This window comes from Pristiophorus japonicus, chromosome 8 (assembly GCF_044704955.1).
Source record: "Pristiophorus japonicus isolate sPriJap1 chromosome 8, sPriJap1.hap1, whole genome shotgun sequence".
NCBI classification, from domain to species: domain Eukaryota; kingdom Metazoa; phylum Chordata; class Chondrichthyes; family Pristiophoridae; genus Pristiophorus; species Pristiophorus japonicus.
In genome coordinates, this window is record NC_091984.1 from 77058979 (window position 1) to 77079162 (window position 20184).

Sequence of the window (20184 nt, forward strand, 5' to 3'; positions counted from 1 at the left end):
TGGCGTCCTATGACTATACCATAAGGCACAGACCAGGCACAGACAACTGTGCCGACGCACTCAGCAGGCTACCCCTGGCGACCACGGAAGGGTCTGATGAACAGGACTGTGAGATAGTCATGGCAATCAATGCCTTTGAGTCCACAGGTTCGCCCATGATGGCTCGCCAAATCAGAGCCTGGTCGGCCAACGATCCCACGTTATCCTTAGTAAAAAGATGTGTCCTAACCGGTGACTGGGCAGAGGCTTGCGATGCCTGCCCCGAGGAATTCAAACCCTTTCACAGGCGCATGCATGAGCTATCACTACAAGCGGACTGCCTGGTGTGGGGCAGCCGAGTAGTTATGCCTCTGCGAGGCAGAGAGGCATTTGCCCGGGAGCTCCACCGCGAGCACCCGGGGATCGTTCTCATGAAGGCCATAGCCAGATCCCACGGCTGATGGCCTGGTATTGACGTGGTCTTGGAGCTCTGTGTCCGACGGTGCACCATTTGTGCCCAACTCAACAATGCCCCCAGGGAGGCTCCCCTGAGCCCCTGGCCATGGCCTACCAAACCGTGGTCGCGGTGCACGTAGACTATGCGGGCCCATTCATGGGCAAAATGTTCCTCGTAGTTGTAGATGCATTTTCAAAGTGGATCGAATGCACCATTTTAAACTCGAGCACAACCTCCACCACTGTGGAGAGCCTCGCAACCATGTTTGCAATGCACGGAATTCCTGACATATTGGTCAGTGACAATGGTCCGTGCTTCACCACCGCAGAATTCCAAGATTTTATAATTGACCACGGCATAAATCACGTCAAGACGGCACCGTTCAAGCCGGCCTCCAACGGCCAGGCGGAGAGAGCAGTGCAAATCATTAAACAAGGCATGCTTAAAATCCAAGGTACCACGCTGCAGGGTCGCCTGTCACGACTGCTGCTGGCATACAGATCTCGTGCGCATTCATTGATCAGGATTCCCCCCGCTGTTGATGAAAAGGACTTTAAAAACAAGGCTCTCATTAATCCTCCCAGACATGCACAAAATCGTTGAGGCAAAGCGCCGTAAGCTGACTGAGTACCATGACAGAAATTCGAGGGGGAGATGGAATGAGATAGGGGACAAAGTGTTTGTATTAAACTATGGCAGGGGTCCCAAATGGCTTGCAGGGACAGTAACGGGCAAGGAAGGAAACAGGCTACTGGTAGTACAAATGGACAATGGCAAAACCTGCCGGAGGCATGTAGACCAAGTCAAAAGCAGATTTACCAACAACACTGCGGAACCAGAGGCAGACTACAATGTGGAACTCGCACCACACCTGGTGGACAGACAGAGGGAACAACCTGAGGAAAGGGCAATCCCAACAGACAGCCCAGGCGAGATACCAGCAACCACACCCAAAGAAAAACAGGCACCAAGGCAACAACTGAACCACAACTCAGACGCCCCACGCGAGAGCGTAGACCACCTGAGAGACTGAACCTATAAAGACAATAAGACCTTGGGGAGGGTGATGTCATGTATCTTACATTATTATATATAACTGTATCCTAACATGCTATCCATGACCTGTAATAAAATATGACCTGTAAGCACCAGCATACCTTACCACCAGGGATGCACTTGCAAAAGACAGGTATATAAGGACAGGTCTCAGGCAAGTGCAGCATTCCAGAGCTGTGAAATAAAGGTGCAGGTCCAGAGTGACCTTGACTTCACTACATGCCTCATGTGAATCTGTACTGAGGAGACAGGACTTTACAGTCACTTCACCTGAGAAGAACTCCAGAGTCAATCCAAACTCCCCCATAAATTGAAAGCAGCCTTTTAAATGAAGCGACCTGCAATTTTAAAAATGGCACCCACACCGCTGTAGAATAGTTCTACTTTTTCTGAGCGGTGTTTTGGGTGAGCGATATTGTGGGCGAGATGTGTGCGTGATGGTGAAAGTGACACTGGCCGATCTCCTGGGCGTTAGTTTCGGCAAATGTGCTCTTTACGACAAAAAAAAGTGGGTGATTGGCATTATTGAATCTCGGCGTTAATTACGTGCGGAAAGTAATGCTGGGCGATATTATGGGCATTGGTTTAGCCCATTCTGATGATTCCGCTCAAAATAAGTGGGTGGGCGGGATTATTTTCTCCCATCGTTACATGGGGAATATAACGCTCGGCAATAAGTGGCCGAAAAATGGCTATCAGTTTCCATTTTGTGGCTGAAAGGGCGATATCTGGACGTTACACCTCATTTCAGCAGTAAAATAGACATTAATTGGGCGTTATGCATGCAAAAAAACTGTAAAATCTAGCCCTTGGTCTTTATTGCAAAGGGGATGAAGTATAAAAGCAACGCAATCTTGCTACAGTTCGACAGGGTATTGGTGAGGCCACACCTAGAATACTGCGTACAGTTTTGGTTTCTGTTTTATATGCAGACGATAGATATACTCTCTGTGTAGTCACTGCATAGTTGCATTAGATGGAGACTTGTTACCTGATGTACTGTCAATAAGGTTTACACTGTGTATATACTATGCTGGCACCACTAAAGGGTGCAAGAGGTGGAGACCATGTTTTCCTGCCCCTGTGGCAGAGGCTGTCCACCAGAGGACACTGCAGTGGGAGACCTGAGGGTCACCTGCATAGGTGTGCAGGGCCCAGTATAAAAGGCTGCCCACCATGCTTATGCCTCACTCTGGAGTTACGAATAAAGGACCAAGATCACTACAGTTTGAGTACAACACTTGCCTCGTGAAGTCATTCATAAATGCATTACAGGCATAACAGTTTCCATGTTTAAGAAAGGATATAATTGCTTTGGAGGCAGTTCAGAGAAGGTTCACTAGGTTGATTCCGGAGATGAGGGGATTGACTTATGTGGAAAGGTTGAGAAGGTTGGGCCTCTACTCATTGGAATTCAGAAGAATGAGAGGTGATCTTATCAAACATATATTATGAGGGGCTTGACAATGTAGATGCAGAGAGCATGTTTCCACTGATGGGGAGACTAGAACTAAGGGGCATAATCTTAGAATAAGGCACCGCCCATTTAAAACTGAGATGAGGAGGAATTTCTTCTCTCAGAGGGTTGTAAATCTGTGGAATTCGCTGCCTCAGAGAGCTGTGGAAGCTGGGTCATTGAATAATTTAAGACAGAGATAGACAGTTTCTTAACTGATAAAGGAATAAGGGGTTATGGAGAGCAAGCAGGGAAGTGGACCTGAGTCCATGATCGGATCAGTCATGATCGTATTAAATGGCGGGGCAGGCTCGAGAGGCCATATGGCCTACTCCTGCTCCTATTTCTTACGTACTTATGTAGGATGTCCTGAAGTCATGAAAGGCGCTATGTAAATGCAAGTACTTTCTTTAATACATAATGTGGGTCAGGGAACAAAATAATCTGAAAGGGAAAAGAAAGAAAGAATGGTTGTCATCAGACTTTTCATCCATTTTCTTTCTGAAAAAGACATTCGTTCTTAAAATAAATTTAGGGCAAAACATGTTGTTCCTTTGGTCGTAGGGGACCTTCAGGGTATTTTTTTTAATGGAGTGATTATTCCCACAGTGTTCTGAGTCCCTCTGCGTATGCATCCCCATTTGGTAGTGCACGTGTGAATCATAGAATCATAGAAATTTACAGCACTGAAGGAGGTCATTTCGGCCCATCGTATCCATGCCGACCAACCAAGTGCTATCCAGCCTACTTTCCAGCTCTTGGTTCGTCGCCCTGTAGGTTATGGCACTTCAAGTGCATATCCAAGTACTTTTTAAATGTGGTGAGGGTTTCTGCCTCTACCATCCTTTCAGGCAGGACTCCCACCACTCTTTGGGTGAAAACATTTCCCCTCAAACCTCCTACCAATTACTTTAAATCTATGCCCCTTGGTTGTTCCCCCTGCTAAGGGAAATGAGTCCTTCCTATCCACTCTATCTAGGCCCCTCATAATTTTATATAACTCAATATGTGCACTCAATCCAGGTCTAAAGGGGGGAAGGGGTGGAGGGGGGTTGAGAGCAAGAACGTGATTCAGATGGGAAGATGGATCACGTTCTCTGGATCATGTTCTTTCACTCCTACCCAATGTTCCTCCTAATTTCTGTTTGGGTGCGTGGTCCCTTTAACAGGGTGCACGGCCCATTCAAACTTTTGCACATGCGCAAAAACTCCCATTTGAAAAGCTGGTCCCGGGCTGCGTGGGGCATGCAGACTACGGCGTGGTCACGCAGCTTAGCGGGGAAATTGCGCCACCCCCTTTACGCCTTCACCGCGTTCTCCCTCTCCTCCCCCACCCAAATCGCAGCGGTTCAAGAAGGCAGCTCACGGCCACCCTCAAGGTCAACTAGGGATGGGCAAAATTGAGTGTTGTTCCTACCAACATGCACGACATTACATTTATGTGTTATTTGCTGGACTCAACTATTTCATTTTCCACCCTCAATGAACATGAGCTCATTCAAAACCCTGCTGCATGTATCCTGACACACAGCAAGTCCCATTTACCCATCACCCCTGTGTTCGTTGACCTACATTTGCTCATGGTCCACCTACACGTAATTTTAAAATGCTCATCCCCACGTTGAAAGCTCTCCATAGCCTCACCCCTTCCTATCTGAACTCGACAGTGTGAGCGCTCTGAGTTCTCCTAAGCTGGGAGGGTGAGCCCTGTCTGTTCTCTGAAAGCAGCAGTGTTAGCACTGTGAGCTTGGGAGACTGGCTATCACAATGATTTGATCAAATTATACATTGCATAGATCTTGATTACTCTCCAGCAGGCAGAATCAAATGACACATTCCAGACAAACTGTTGTATGTGTCTTGTCCTCCAAGCTGATCAGAAATCTGGTGTTACAAATAGACACAATTTTTTAATTGTAGAAAATAGCAACTATATTTTGAGATATGAAGAACTATGCCTCATTCCTGTAAGAATTGCTAAGGGATACAATAAAGCATTGCCTTTTTGAGAATTACAAATATAAAAAAAAAATAAACAATGAGTAAAAGCTTGTGAACATTTTTGAGGTGATCATGCCTTTGTTATTCGGTCTGCTATTGTCACTCCACCACACATTTCGGTTTAAAATGCACTTTATTTTGATACATGTCACCAATACAAAAAGCAATTGCAGCTCCATATGGTTGCCTTGCAGCCTTTGCTGATCATTAATGTTGCTCCCAATATTTACTCAATGCTAACAGCTCTGTTGTACCTTCACAACAAAATCTTTTGCAAACTAATTTTTCATGGAAGACGCAAATCATTGAATGATGCAGCAAAGAAGGAGGCCATTTGCTCCATCGTGCCTATACCGGCCCTTTGAAAGAACTATCCAATTCGTGCCCTGCCCTTTCCCCATAGCCCTGCCCAAAAAATTCCGCAAAGAGAAACAAAAATTGCAAACAAGAGCTATGGATAAAATGTAAAGCACGAAATAAATTGCTAGCAGACTTTAGTCAAGAGCAGTGGAACTATTTTAAATAAAACTATAAATCAAATGCCCCCCCCTAAAAGGGGCACTAGAACCGACAAATTATTAAACTTTGGTTTCAAGAGCAGCACAGCTGGAGCCTGACTGGTGCCCTGGGCCAGTTGGTGCTGGGAATGCAGGTGGCCGGGACACAGTTAGTGAGACACCGAGGGCCCGGGACATAATTAGTGAGACACCGAGGGCCCGGGCCAGCACTGGCTGACTGACAGCCCGAGGAGCCGGAGCCGGGACAGCCAGGGACTCGCCCACCACACGGAAGGCTCCGGCTGATCTCGCTGCCGGAGAGGGTTGACACGGGCCGCCTCCCGCTCAGCCCCGGGGACCGAGGGAAAGGCCAGAGCCGCGGGCCCGGTCCGGTCCAGCCCAGCTTCCTGCTCTCGCTTTATCGGTAATATTCCTGTCGCACCGTAACCCGCCCGAGATGTGCAGCCGGCCTGTGACCCGAGAGCTGCACCCAGGGCAGCAAAACAATCAGAGGGGGCAATACAAGGCTGCAAATGCACAGATGGTCCTTCAGTATCTCCAAAGAGGAAAGGCGGGTTAACCTTTCAGGAATAGATCCTTCTTCAAAGGAAAAGAAAGAACTTGCATTTATATAGAGTCTGATACGACCTCGGGACGTCCCAAAGTGCTTTACAACCAAAAGAAGTACTTTTGAAAAGTCGTCGCTGTTCTTCAGAACGGAAAATTGAAAGATAAGGAAGTTCCTAAATGGTGTTGAACACACGCCAAAAGGAAAGATCAATAATAGGCATAACAATTAAAAAGAGGAAGTTACTAGTTTGGATATTCTGCCAAATGCAAAACAGGAAATTCGTACATGATATAAAAGCTCACTCAGTGAGGTGATCAGTTAAAGGTAACGGGAGAAGCCCCCACAAGGAAACGGTCTGAAAAACCATGAACTTGTAGAAGATTTGAAATTCAAACAACAAATGTCAGAAATGCGCAGTAAATTCATACCCAGAACAACAAACCCAGGACCCCCCCCTTTGCTTTGACAAAGGGTTTACACCCGACACCCCATTGCATGTCTGCTCTTGATTAATCCCACATTTCCAGCAGCCCCGATTCAATGAAATGAGGGAGGGGGGGAAGGAGAGATGGTCGAAGTTTTAAAGTTACATAGAATGACACTGAATGTACAGCACAGAAACAGGCCGTTTGGCCCAACCAGTCCATGCCTGTGTTTGTGTTCAACTCGAGCCTCCTCCCATCCTTTCTCATCCAACTATCACCATAACCCTCAATTCCCTTCTCATATGCTTATCTAACCTCCCCTTAAATGCATCTATGATATTTGCCTCAACTACTCCCTGTGGTCGCAAGTTCCACATTCTCACCACTCTCTGGTTAAAGAGGTTTCTTCTGAATTCCCTAACTTGATATCTTGATGATTATCTTTAGTTTTGCTCTTAAATGTTCAGATGAGAGAGATATAAAAGGTGCCAAGGAGGAAGATGAGATACTGCTCCTGAAGCTTTTTTGAAAAGATGCAGGAGGTCAAAGATGGAATGACCAGAGTGTGAGAGGGAGTTAAATTATTGAATGACTGGGCAGTCAGAGTTATAGTTGTGGACAGAGCTGAGGTGTTCAGCACAGTGGTCACCCAAACTGACTGCCCAGTTCTAGATGATAATCAATTACACAATTCCGCATGTTTAGTTAATTTCCAGAGATGATCATTGTGTCATTGCACATTCTAAGACACAAATCAAGCAGATCTGTAGCTTCAGACATTAAAAAAAAATCTTGTTTGCCCTTCCTATTTTCATGAGTAACTAATGCAAGGATACAGTTTCATATGCACTGACTGCCTTGATGTGCAATGTTGATTAGTTGACAATCAGTACTAGCAGACTGTTTGACTGTAAGGAGCATCACAGAAAAGCTGAATCTGCCTGTGCTCAGTGCTCACACGTGCTCATTTTCCAACAGAGACCACTGAATATCAATCAGGAACACTAGCTGACATTTTGTTTTCCTTCCTCCCTAATTTAGGAGGTGTTTGTGAGGCCTTTGCAGTCAGTAAGATCCGAAATGAGCTTTGGATGTCTGATAGTTTACATCATAGGATCCGAGGGGGCCTGTGAGGTCATTAGATTTCTGGGGCTAGGTATAGCACAAGCCCATTAACAAGAATTCTCTATTTGTATTTGATGATTTATTAGTACATTGTTTCTAGTGCAACGGCTTTCTGCAATTTTAGCATTTTTTTCTATAGCTTGTTGATGTCTTTTAGAAGTTAGTAAAGGTAGTCCCTGTGACTGTGTCTATATCTGCAAGGGTTTTCAGTTCGGAAAGGTTTGAAAACTCCTGGTATATGTTGATGGTAAGAATGTAGGATTGTAGTCATTACCAAGAGAACTCATCAAATGTAGAACACTGTCGGGACCTTCTGGGCCTTAAATTCCCCCAAAAATTCAGAATACTAAGGTACCTTTAAATTGATAGGGTGATGTTGGCAGTATGCATTCGGTACTCTGTATCCAGCACCTAACAGTGTACTGTCTCGGAGCTCTAGCATCAATATATCCGAGCCTTTGCAGTCATAGCTGTGTGATCCCAATGCAGCTGTCAGCTCTTATTTATTGCCTTATTTTATCACTTTTGTATACAATAGGGGGAAATATACATTTATTTTGCTTTATAGCTCCAGGGAGTATTAACATTTTTTTTCATAAGGTTTTGTTTTTAGTCAGCAGAAATGAGGGCAGGATATTGGCTTCGGGATGCAAGAAGGCATCTGTTAACCTGGCGAAACTGCAGTTATCTGCAAAACATCTCGACACTCCCAGGAAGAACTCAGATGTGGAGAAATGATAAAATAAAAAGCCAGAGGTTAACGACAAGCAGCGGACATGGCTGTTTAAGTAGAGATTCTCAAGTTCGGCGAGCCTGCATTCAACACAATGTGGAATTGATACCATGCACCAGACATCATTCAACCTTCAGAACCGATGTGCACAATGCAGGACTTGCATCAAAAAGACTACCCGCAATCAAAGTAAACACACACTCAAGCCTGTTAATCAGAGGCTTTTCTCACTACAGCAGATGTATGACTGCTTGTGTTTTGTCAAAGAAACCTGTGACTGAAGAAGTTGCTGACCTATCTAGAGACTTCCACACATCTTCTCGGGTCTTAGCCTTGCCAATCCCTCTGCTTTTGATTCTACTGAAACCCCTGAAAAAACTTATTGCGATGATTCTCGGCAGGTAAAGTGCTGGATCTCTAAATGTTTGAGTAGATATAGTGAATTTCTAACACTAGTGGAGAATAGTACAGGTATCATTTGTAATGCCAGCCTTAGTACTGCACTCCAGCATCAGTGACTTGGATTTTGCTTTCCAAACTCCAAAGGGAACTATCAGCAAGTTGGAGATATTGTCGTCATGAAACTCTCCTCTGTTTTGTATAATGGCTAAATAAGAGACAAACGATGAGCATTAAACTGCACTTTTTACAATGTATTTTTTACAATGGTGCATTTCGAGATTCTTAATATAGCTCCAATTGGAAACTTCACAGGTTATTTTCAGCAAAATTGCATGTGTGGTCTGAGAAGCGGGGTTATTTGCAGAAGATGAAACTACACAGAGTTTAGCTGCAGTAATGAAGATAAATAAAGTAACAGAGGGAACACAAATCTAGAAGATGTATTGTTGCTATACAAGGTGTTGGTCAGGTCCCTTCTGGACTGCTGTGTGCTGTTTAACAATCCGTCATAGGAAGGATATGACAGCACTTGGGATGGTACAGAGGCAGATAACATTATGAGTATCAGAAATTTAAGTTATGAGCAACATTTAAGGAAGTTGGGCTTATTTGTTTTTAAGAGAGGAGGAGACTTTGAGGTGATTTAATTGACATTTTCAAAATGATTGATGGTAATTGGCAAAATTGATCGACTGGTGAAGAATTGAAATACCGATAAACAAATTCAAAATGAGGAATTTAGGAAGAAGAAACAACTCAGGAGGATCTTTTTTAAATCAGTGTATAATAGAGTTCTGGAAGAAGTTATCAAGAAATTCCATTGAAGTATAATTGGATTTCAGAAATAGTTGGATGTCTTTCTGTAAAGGGGAAGGATCAAGGGATATGGTGACAAAGTGGGTGCTGTAATTGGAAGAAATGTGATTGTTTGGGCTTAATGGTGTTTTCCTATCCTAAAAATTCTATGTCTCAATACAGACATCATAGCACCTGGAATCATGGGGTATGGATTGTGAGTCTCACTTGTATTTTTAATTGTAAAGTCTGTTTTTTTGTATTACATAAATGTGCAGTATAATTTGCATTATAAACATGGGAATAATTTGATATGGGAAAATAATTACCAACTTCAGAAGTTAAAGCTAACTCACTCTTCAGGTTAGTATTATACATTCCTAATATATCTTTCATATGTTATAATGTCCTTCAGTAATTTTTCACATGGTAGAAGTTTCAATGAGCTGCAACATTGCAACTGTATTACAGAATTGCCTTAGTTCTTCACTCCCTGATCTACTTGAGGTTCTGCTTACTTTTTCAATCTGGTTTCATAAAAATGAGATGGCAATGAAAGGGAAAGGAATATATTATTTCAACAGAAATGTATTGTCCGTTCAGTTTGAGTAAGTTGGTTTTGAGTGCACCATTATTCAGCGGACACAAAGCTGTCACTGTCAAACAACAGTAGGACTTTCAGCCCCTTGAGCCTGTTCTACCATTCAATTAGATCAAGGCTGATCTGCACCATAACTCCATTTACCTGCCTTTGCTCCATACCCCTTGATACCCTAACCCAACAAAAGTCAATTGATCTCAGTCTTGAAATTTTCAATTGACCCAACATCCACAGCATTTTGAAGGAGTTCCAGATTTCCAATACCCTTTGTGTGAAAAAATACTTCCTGATTTCATTCCTAAATGGCCTAGCTGTAATTTTCAGATTAGGCCCCTGGTTCTTGATTACCCCACCAGAGGAAATAGTGTCTCTGTATCTACCCAATCAATTCTCTTCATTGTTTTAAATACCTCAAGGGCGAATACGAACCCAGTTTTTGCAACCAGTCTTCACAATCTAGTCCTTTAAACCGTAGTATCATTCTGGTGAATGTACCCTTTCCAAGGGCTATATATCTTTCCTGAGGTTTGATTCCCAAAACTGAATGCAATACTCCAGATGGGGTATGTATAACGGAAGCATCACATCCTCACTTTTGAATTCCAATCCTCGTGCGATAAAGGCAACATACATTAGCCTATTTGATTATGTTCTGTACCTGTGTACTAGCTTTTAGTCACATGTGCATATGGACACCAAAATCCATTTGTTCTTCCACAGCTTCTAGTCTCTCACCATTAAGAAAATATTATGATTTGTCTTTCTCAGATCCAAAGTGGATGAAATTACACGACCCATTCAACTCGATCTGCCGTAGTTTTGCCCACTCACTTAGTTTGTCCCTTTGTAATTTCCTGCTTTCAACTACAGAACTTACTGTACTTCCAACTTAGTGCCATCTGCAAACTTGGATATAAAACTATATTCCTTCATTCAAGTGATTAATAAAAATGGTGAAAAGTTGAGACCACAGTACACATCACTGGGAAACACCATTTGTCACATCCCGTCCTACTCTCTATCTCCCACCTCCCAACAAATGATCACCCCATGTCACAAGATTATCTTCAATTCCGTCCACTTTCATTTTTGTTAATAAATGTGTTGTGGAACCTACTTCTAAAAGTCCTTAAAGATAGCATCCGTTGACACTCCGCTATCCACCATGCTAGTGACCTATTCAAAAATGTAACTAGATTAATCAGACATGACCTACCCTTCACAAATCCATGTTTTGGTCAGCTCATTCTTGTCCAAGTGCTCAGTCACTCGGTCTCTGATGATAGATTCCAGTAATTTCTGCACAACTGATGTTACACTGACTGGCCTGTAGTTACTTGGTTTTGCCCTCTTTCCCTTCATAATGAATGGTGTGATATTTGCAATTTTTCAATCCAGAGATAAAATTCAGGAAGTTTGGAAAATTATGACTAAAGTAATGAGACCTGGGTGTCATGGTACATCAGTCATTGAAGGTAGGCATGCAGGTACAGCAGGCAGTAAAGAAAGCAAATGGCATGCTGGCCTTCATAGCGAGGGGATTTGAGTATAGGAGCAGGGAGGTCTTACTGCAGTTGTACAGGACCTTGGTGAGGCCACACCTTGAGTATTGTGTGCAGTTTTGGTCTCCTAATCTGAGGAAGGACATTCTTGCTATTGAGGGAGTGCAGCGAAGGTTCACTGGACTGATTCCTGGGATGGCAGGACTGACATATGAAGAAAGACTGGATCGACTAGGCTTATATTCCCTGGAATTTAGAAGAATGAGAGGGGATCTCATAGAAACATATAAAATTTTGACAGGATTGGACAGGTTAGATGCAGGAAGAATGTTCCTGATGTTCGGGAAGTCCAGAACCAAGGGTCACAGTCTAAGGATAAGGGGTAAGCCATTTAGGACCGAGATGAGGAGAAACTTCTTCACTCAGAGAATTGTGAAACTGGAATTCTCTACCGCAGAAAGTTGTTGAGGACAGTTCGTTAGATATATTCAAAAGGGAGTTAGATGTGGCCCTTACGACTAAAGGGATCAAGGGGTATGGAGAGAAAGCAGAAATGGGGTACTGAAGTTGCATGATCAGCCATGATCATATTGAATGGCCTGAAGGGCCGAATGGCCTACTCCTACACCTACACCTATTTTCTATGTTTCTAAGGTCAGAGCATGTGGAGTCATAGGATAGGTAGTGGAATGAATAGCAAGCTGGCTACGAAACTGAAAACAGAGTAGGGCTTATGCATAGCTACTCAGACTGGGAGAAAGTGAGAAGTGGTGTTCTAAATGATCAGTGCTGGGATCACAATTTACATTAACGATTTGGACTCGGGAATCGGCAGGGGGTATAGTTAATACAAAGGAACAATGCAATAAAGTGTAAGAAGACATTAATAAACTTGCAGACTGGGAATTTAATTGGCACATGAATTTCAATCTAGGTAAGTGTGAGGTAATGCATTTTGATAGGAAGAATAAGAAGGTCATATACTGCTTAGATAATGAGAGTCTAAATGAGATAGTGGAGCAAAGGGATCTAAGTTCCTCCCCTTGACTTATTTTTAGGTTCCCTGGTACCACCACTGGGAAAAGGGATAGAAAGCAACCATTTAACAAGTCTGACATCTCCTTATTGTACATGATAGTTTTTAATAGGCCCACATTCCCTTTTGCCACTCTCTTTCTCTCAATATATTTATAAAAATATTTCCTGTTTGCTTTGTTACCCTTTGCAAGTTTTTTTCATATTCCTTTTTGCATCTCTTATTACTATCTTCGTATTTTTATAGCTCTCCCAGTCTGCTGAATTTTCAGGAGTCCCATGGTTATGTGGTCTTATGCAGAATGGGTGTGAGTACAAGATGATGCATTGTCCATTGCAATATTTGTACAGGCCCAGAGTAAATTGTTCTTCCTAATTAGTTGAAGAGCAAATCATTTTATGTGCACAGCAAAGGAACTTAACCAAGCTCCACATATTAGAGAAATTACCATTTTAAACAAAACTGCCCTTGCAAATCTTCACACACTGCAAGATGTCAAATGAACAGGAACATTTTGCAGGGGGCATAAGTGACCCCTCCCTCCCAAATTTAGATAATGGTAAATTGTTTTAAAAGATTACTAGATTCCCTCTTTCTGGAGACTCACCATTTCAGATATCCTTTTTCTACAGGGAGCCACTCAGCTGATGTTAGTGACAGACACATGGTAGGAAATCCTGAACATCAAGACTCTCTGATTCCGGATAACGTGGGGATTTTATGGCGGTCTGTTGTGTATTTCTATGCACCCAGCCGGTGCTGAATTTTCCAGACTTCGGCAACCCCTCAGTCCCCCTCAGATCGAGGACCAAAGAACACCTCCAAATCTACATTTCCCGATGGAACCCCTCACTGACATTCCTACAACTTATATAAGCTAAAATGATGGTAATGGAGTCAATGAGCAGGATACTTTTTCAAAGTCACATTTGATGGACAGTACAGTATTTTATATTGATCTCTCTCTCACTCTCACACTCCTCTTTTGATACAAAAGTCCTAAGTGAATACAGTTATAACAAAGTAAATCCTTGAGATAATAGGAGTCTCCTGAAAGAGACAAAAGGGAAAACTGAATGCTGGAAAGGATCCTTAATGTTGCATAATTTTAAAAAATTGCCTTTAGTATTTGGATTGGAATTTTATTGTGATTTAAATAAGACTTACAGAATATTTTTGTTTCCATTTCCTTAAGAGGTATTGTGCTTGCTTGGTATATATTTATATTTATTTTGCTACAAAATTAGCCTTGCACTTTATTTTATCATTGAAGAATTATATAATTCCCACTCTGTCCTATTAGCTTTAGGTTGGACTTTGTTAGTTAATTTTATTCTTGTTTCAGGCTATTGGGATGTGAGAAACCCTTTCCCTAGAAGTTTGAGTTCAAAGATAAAACTGCAGAGCAGAGACTAAAGCGAGTGGAAGGTCAACTGCTGAAGCATAATTTAGATGACTGCTTAAGTCTAGAAAAAAGCTTCAAAACTGAAACAATCAGCACTGACCTGATCTACAATGTCCATAAGTGTGGAAAATCCCATAAAATTATTTCAGGTTGTAATGTACTTACTTTGTGTGCTTTCAGGAGTATACGGAAATGGTGGCAGTCTCTTCCCCATGATAAACAGGAGCTATTTAAAGGCACTTTGATAAAGAACAAGTGGAGAATTTTATTAGCCATATGCAGTCTGTCAGGTTTGATTGCATTATATTTCTGGACCCACTTGGACAAGAGTCCAATCACAGGACGCAGTCGCCTACTGATGTTCAGCAAACGACAGTTCCTGCAACTAGCTGAATTTGAGTACCAATCGGTAAGCATGCATTCTGTACACAAGGTTTTAATTTGTCACCAAGCCCCTGTGGCTGACAACACAGACTTTATCCTAGGTGATTAATTTTGTAACTTATTTTGTAAAAGAAAATGCAGTTTTGCATTCCACTTAACTTTAGTGGTCCCTCCCAAATCCATCCCACAACACAACATCCAAATAATATATTATAATTGGCACATGGGCTGTGCATTCCATTGAAACATTCTACATAAACATTCCTGCGGAGATTCTCATGTTAAAATGTTCACAGGCAGCTATGGCTCTTTATCATTTCTCTGTGACGCCAGTAGGTGGTGCTCCAATAGGATTGCAAGTGTTAATCTGATACTGAGTTGTAATGCAGAAATATTGGGCCATAATTTGCGTCCCCTGCGGGCACTAACGAGATTCTCATGCGCCTGTAAGGGCCATGCAAGTTCCGGGTTTTCGCGCGAAACACGCATGCACAAAAACATAGAACTTGTGATCACATGCATCCCTGGGAAAAGGGCACCCGCGAGCGGAGAGTTGGGCTATTTACCCAACTTCTGCCCAGTGAATGCCCCTGAAACTCTTATGTCTGATAAAAGCAGGCATAAGTCCTGCTTTTACCAGTGTAAGAGTTTTAAAAAACTCATTTATACATTAAAAAACTTGTACAATAAGGTAAGTTTATTTTCAGCCCCATTAAAATATTTAAAATTATTTTTCAAAAAAATAAAGTTTTTGTTTTAAGTGTTTAATTAAATGGCATTTTAATTAATTTTAAATATGTAATGTTTTTTAAAATGTATTTGATGTGTAGATATATTTTTGGGGTATTCCCATTCATGCTTATGGGGTTTCTGTACATACAGAATCCTCATGAGCATGAATAGGGATTTCTTTCTTTTATTGGTTGGGCTGACCCATGTGATCCCAGAGGCACTTGTGAACCGCCTGCACCCCTGAGATACGTGGGCCTCTACCTGCGGGTACCCGGAGAGGCCCAGGACCGCGAATCTTCATACCTCCTGGACCACCATATACGTGGACATTTTATTTGCGGATCAGAGGCATTGCCCGGCGGGAAGCCTCCGACCATAAATTAGGGGACATCATTGCAGGTCTCCCACCACTAGTGACGTGGTGGTGCAAGTGGCCAGACCTGCCCACTATTTTGTTTCCAACTCCCTTTTATTTGTACACGAGCTTTTTATATATTTCCTTCTTCCCCTTTTAATTTTTTTTGCACCCTCAATATATTTGTTTCCAGCTCTTTATATGCTCCCACTCCTGGCTTCCTGTGGCAGATAGAAATCCAGCACCCTCCGTATCCTCTGCTGTTTCTTATCCAGCAGCACTGTCACTCCCCCATGGTTCTTGGGGATGTTTTACGCTTTGCTGACTGGGTATACTGCTGGATTCTTCTGGCCTTTTCAGGCAGCCTCCGTATCGTCTGATGCTTTCTTCTACAGCATATGACTCCCTGTGGCCACTTCAGGCCTCACTGACTCAACATGCTTTGCCTCGCATTCCTGTCTCGCAGCCTCACAATCTTCCTGCAGCATAGATATAAACTACCTTTTGCATTTCAGCTCCCTAAATCACATGCTGCATGATCTTTTCAATCTCTCTGAATAAATAAATACAATATTCAGCTGTACATACAAGATACACTTCGGCCAACACTTGCATTCATAATCTAATCAGCCTTCCTTATAACTTAAAAACTTTGTGTCATCCTGAAATTTAGATACTGTGCCTCCATATATTCTGGGTTTCTTATAGTCCACTTCACAGTTAGGTATGCTCCCTATTTTTGAATCAAAACAAATTTTTGATGCTGTAAGTAGATGTAATGGAGCAAATTGCTGAATTTCATACTATAAGATGAGGGCAGGCATAGAACCAGGATCTTTGTTTACAGTGCCCTGCTTGGTGTCTCGGTGTCAGATAAGCCACTGTCTTGTGTTTCTGATTCTGAAGCCGCTTTTACACGTGTTAAACCTGCTCCTGTGTAGGGAGAGAAACTCTGTGCACACCGTCTCAGTAGTGTTTCAATCGGGCGCTGAGCTGTGTGGACAAGGAAGATCCCAGGTTCTGTGTTAGCTGGGCTGGAGATCAGGGCCTTACAACTCTCACCTGTGTTAGGGAGGGGAAAAGTTGTGTAACAGGGAGAATGGACTGCTCCAAGTGCAAAGATAGCAATAAGCAGCCTTCACCCAATAGCAGACTCACAGACCTGTATTTTTGCTGGTCTATTTTTACAAATGTCCCCTCTTCCCAAAACAATCGCTCCCTTACAGTCCAATCTCTCCACAATGTGAGTACATTACTTCAGGTAAAGGTGCAGCCATGTGGCTCAGCAAATTTACCCAGTGAATAGCTGACCTATGTGGATAAGGAAGATCCTAGGTGTGATCAGAGTTAGCTGAGGTGGTGATGGGAACCCTACGGCTGTGTTAGGGAAGGGAAAGTTGTCCAAATTTTTGCTCCTGTTTGTTATCCATTGACCCCCCATCACACTTGCTTGCTGAACATTTCTGCAATGGTATCGGATAAGAACAGGATGGAGAAGTTGATGGTGACAACTCCGTGCATTTGGGGAGGGCTAACAAGGCAAGGGAATATACAATAAATGGTAGGACACTGAGAAGCGTAGAGGAACAGAGGGACCTTGGAGTGCATGCCTACAGATCCCTGACGGTAGCAGGCCAGGTAGATAAGGTGGTTAAGAAGGCATATGGGATACTTGCATTTATTAGCCAAGGCATAGAATATAAGAGCAGGGAGGTTATGCTTGAACGGTATAAAACACTTGTTAGGCCACAGCTGGAGTACCGCATGCAGTTCTAGTCACCGTATTACAAGAAATATGTGATTGCACGAGAGAGGGTACAGAGGAGATTTACAAGGATGTTGCCTGGACTGGAAAATTTTAGCAATGAGGAAAAACTGGATAGGCAGGGGTTGTTTTCTTTGGAGCAGAGGAGGCTGAGGAGACACCTAATTGAGGTGTATAAAATTATGAGGGGCCTAGATAGACTGAACAGGATGCACAAGATAAAAGTTCACGGGGTTGGAGGTAATATGTTAGCATGGATAGAGGATTGGCTAACTAACAGAAAACAGAGAGTCGGGATAAATGGTTCATTCTCTAGTTGGCAACTAGTAAGTAGTGGGATGCTGCAGGGATCAGTGCTGGGACCCCAACTATTTACAATCTATATTAACGACTTGGAAGAAGGGGCTGAGTGAAACATAAGAACATAAGAAATAGGAACAGGAGTAGGCCATACGGCCCCTCGAGCCTGCTCCACCATTCAATAAGATCATGGCTGGTCTGATCATGTAATCAGCTCCACTTCCCTGCCCACTCCCCATAATCCCTTATCATTTAAGAAACTGTCTATTTCTGTCTTAAATTTATTCAATGTTCCATCTTCCACAGCTCTCTGAGGCAGCGAATTTCCCAGATTTACAACCCTCTGAGAGAAGAAATTTCTCCTTATCTCTGTTTTAAATGGGCGGCCCCTTATTCTAAGATCATGTCCTCTAATTCTAGTCTCCCCCATCAGTGGAAACATCCTCTCTGCATCCACCTTGTCAAGCCCCTCATAATCTTATACATTTCTATAAGATCACCTCTCATTCTTCTGAATTCCAATGAGTAGAGGCCCAACCTTCTCAACCTTTCCACATAAGTCAACCCCCTCAACCCCGAAATCAACCTAGTGAACTTTCTCTGAACTGCCTCCAAAGCAAGTATATCCTTTCGTAAATATGGAAATCAAAACTGCACACAGTATTCTTGGTGTGTCCTCACCAATACCCCCTATAACTGTCACAAGACTTCCCTGCTTTTATACTCCATCCCCTTGCAATAAAGGTCAAGATTCCATTGGCCTTCTTGATCACTTGCTGTACCGACATACTATCCTTTTGTGTTTCATGCACAAGCACCCCCAGGTCCCGCTGTATTGCAGCACCTTGCAATCTTTCTCCATTTAAATAATAACTTGCTCTTTGAATTTTTTTCTGCCAAAGTGCATGACCTCACACTTTCCAACATTATACTCCATCTGCCAAATTTTTGCCCACTCACTTAGACAGTCTATATCCTTTTACAGACTTTTCGTGTCCTCCACACACATTGCTTTTCCTCCCATCTTTGTATCGTCAGCAAACTTGGCTATGTTACATTCAGTCCCTTCTTCCAAGTCATTAATATAGATTGTAAATAGTTGGGGTCCCAGCACTGATCCCTGCGGCACCCCATTAGTTAGTTACTGGTTGCCAACCAGAGAATAAACCATTTATCCCAACTCTCTGTTTTCTGTTAGTTAACCAATCCTCTATCCATGCTAATATATTATCCCCAACCCCATGAACTTTTATCTTGTGCAGTAACCTTTTATGTGGCACTTTGTCAAATACACCACATCCACTGGTTCCCCTTTATCCACCCTGTTCGTTACATCCTTAAAGAACTCCAGCAAATCTGTCAAACATGACTTCCCTTTCATAAATCCATGCTGACTGCCTGTCCAAATTTTGCTTTAATCTATAATGTAGCCAAGTTTGCTAACGATACAAAGATGGGAGGAAAAGCAATGTGTGAGGAGGACACAAAACATCTGCAAAAGGACATAGACAGGCTAAGTGAGTGGTTAAAAATTTGGCAGATGGAGTATAATGTTGCAAAGTGTGAGGTCATGCACTTTGGCAGAAAAAAAATCAAAGAGCAAGTTATTATTTAACTGGAGAAAGATTGCAACGTGCTGCAGTACAGCGGGACCTGGGGGTGCTTGTGCATGAAACACAAAAGGATAGTATGCAGGTATAGCAAGTGATCAGGAAGGCCAATGGAATCTTGGCCTTTATTGCAAAGAGGATGGGGTATAAAAGCAGGGAAGTCTTGCTACAGCTATATAGGGTATTGGTGAGGCCACACCTGGAATACTGCGTACAGCTTTGGTTTCCATATTTATGAAAGGATATAGTTGTTTTGGAGGCAGTTCAGAGAAGGTTCACTAGGTTGATTCCGGGGATGAGGGGGTTGACTTATGCGGAAAGGTTGAATAGATGGGCCTCTACTTATTGGAATTCAGAAGAATGTGAGGTGATCTTATTGAAACGTATAAGTTTATGAGGGGGCTTGACAAGGTGGATGCAGAGAGGATGTTTCCACTAATGGGGGAGACTGGAACTAGAGGGCATGATCTTAGAATAAGGGGCCGCCCATTTAAAACTGAGATGAGGTGAAATTTCTTCTCTCAGAGGGTTGTAAATCTGTGGAATTCGCTGCTTCAGAGAGCTGTGGAAGCTGGGACATTGAATAAATTTAAGACAGAAATAGACAGTTTCTTAAACAATAAGGGGATAAGGGATTATGGGGAGCGGGCAGGGAAGTGAGCTGAGTCCATGATCAGATCAGCCATGATATTGAATGATGGAGCAGGCTTGAGGGGCCGTATGGCCTACTCCTGTTCCTATTTCTTATCTTATGACCTATATCCTTAGCAGAGAGGTCAGTAACCAGGGGGCATAGATTTAATGTAATTGGTAGGATGTTTAGAGTGGCTTTGAGAAGAATTATTTTTACCTAGAGGGTGGTGGTGGTCTGGAACTCACTGCCTGAAAAGGTGGTAGAGGCAGAAACCCTCATAGTATTTAAAAAAATACCTGGATATGCACTTGAGGTGCCACAACCTACAAGCCTCCGGACCAAGAGCTGGAAAGTGGGATTCGG

At 42.8% G+C, this 20184-nt stretch overlaps 1 protein-coding gene across 2 annotated transcripts in view; it reads left to right on the forward strand.

Annotated features, from left to right (window-relative positions):
• Window positions 1-5602: 5602 nt before the first annotated feature.
• The window catches only part of oma1 (OMA1 zinc metallopeptidase), a 68193-nt gene continuing 53611 nt past the window's right edge, over window positions 5603-20184 (forward strand). Inside the window, exons 1-3 of one of the 2 annotated variants that reach the window (XM_070886946.1) lie at window positions 5603-6341; window positions 8181-8701; window positions 14222-14450. In XM_070886946.1, coding sequence (XP_070743047.1) covers window positions 8190-8701; window positions 14222-14450 — 741 coding nt within the window. In that variant the 5' untranslated portion in view covers window positions 5603-6341; window positions 8181-8189. The remainder of the gene's footprint in view (window positions 6342-8180; window positions 8702-14221; window positions 14451-20184) is intronic. The other variant, XM_070886945.1, reaches the window with a different exon arrangement.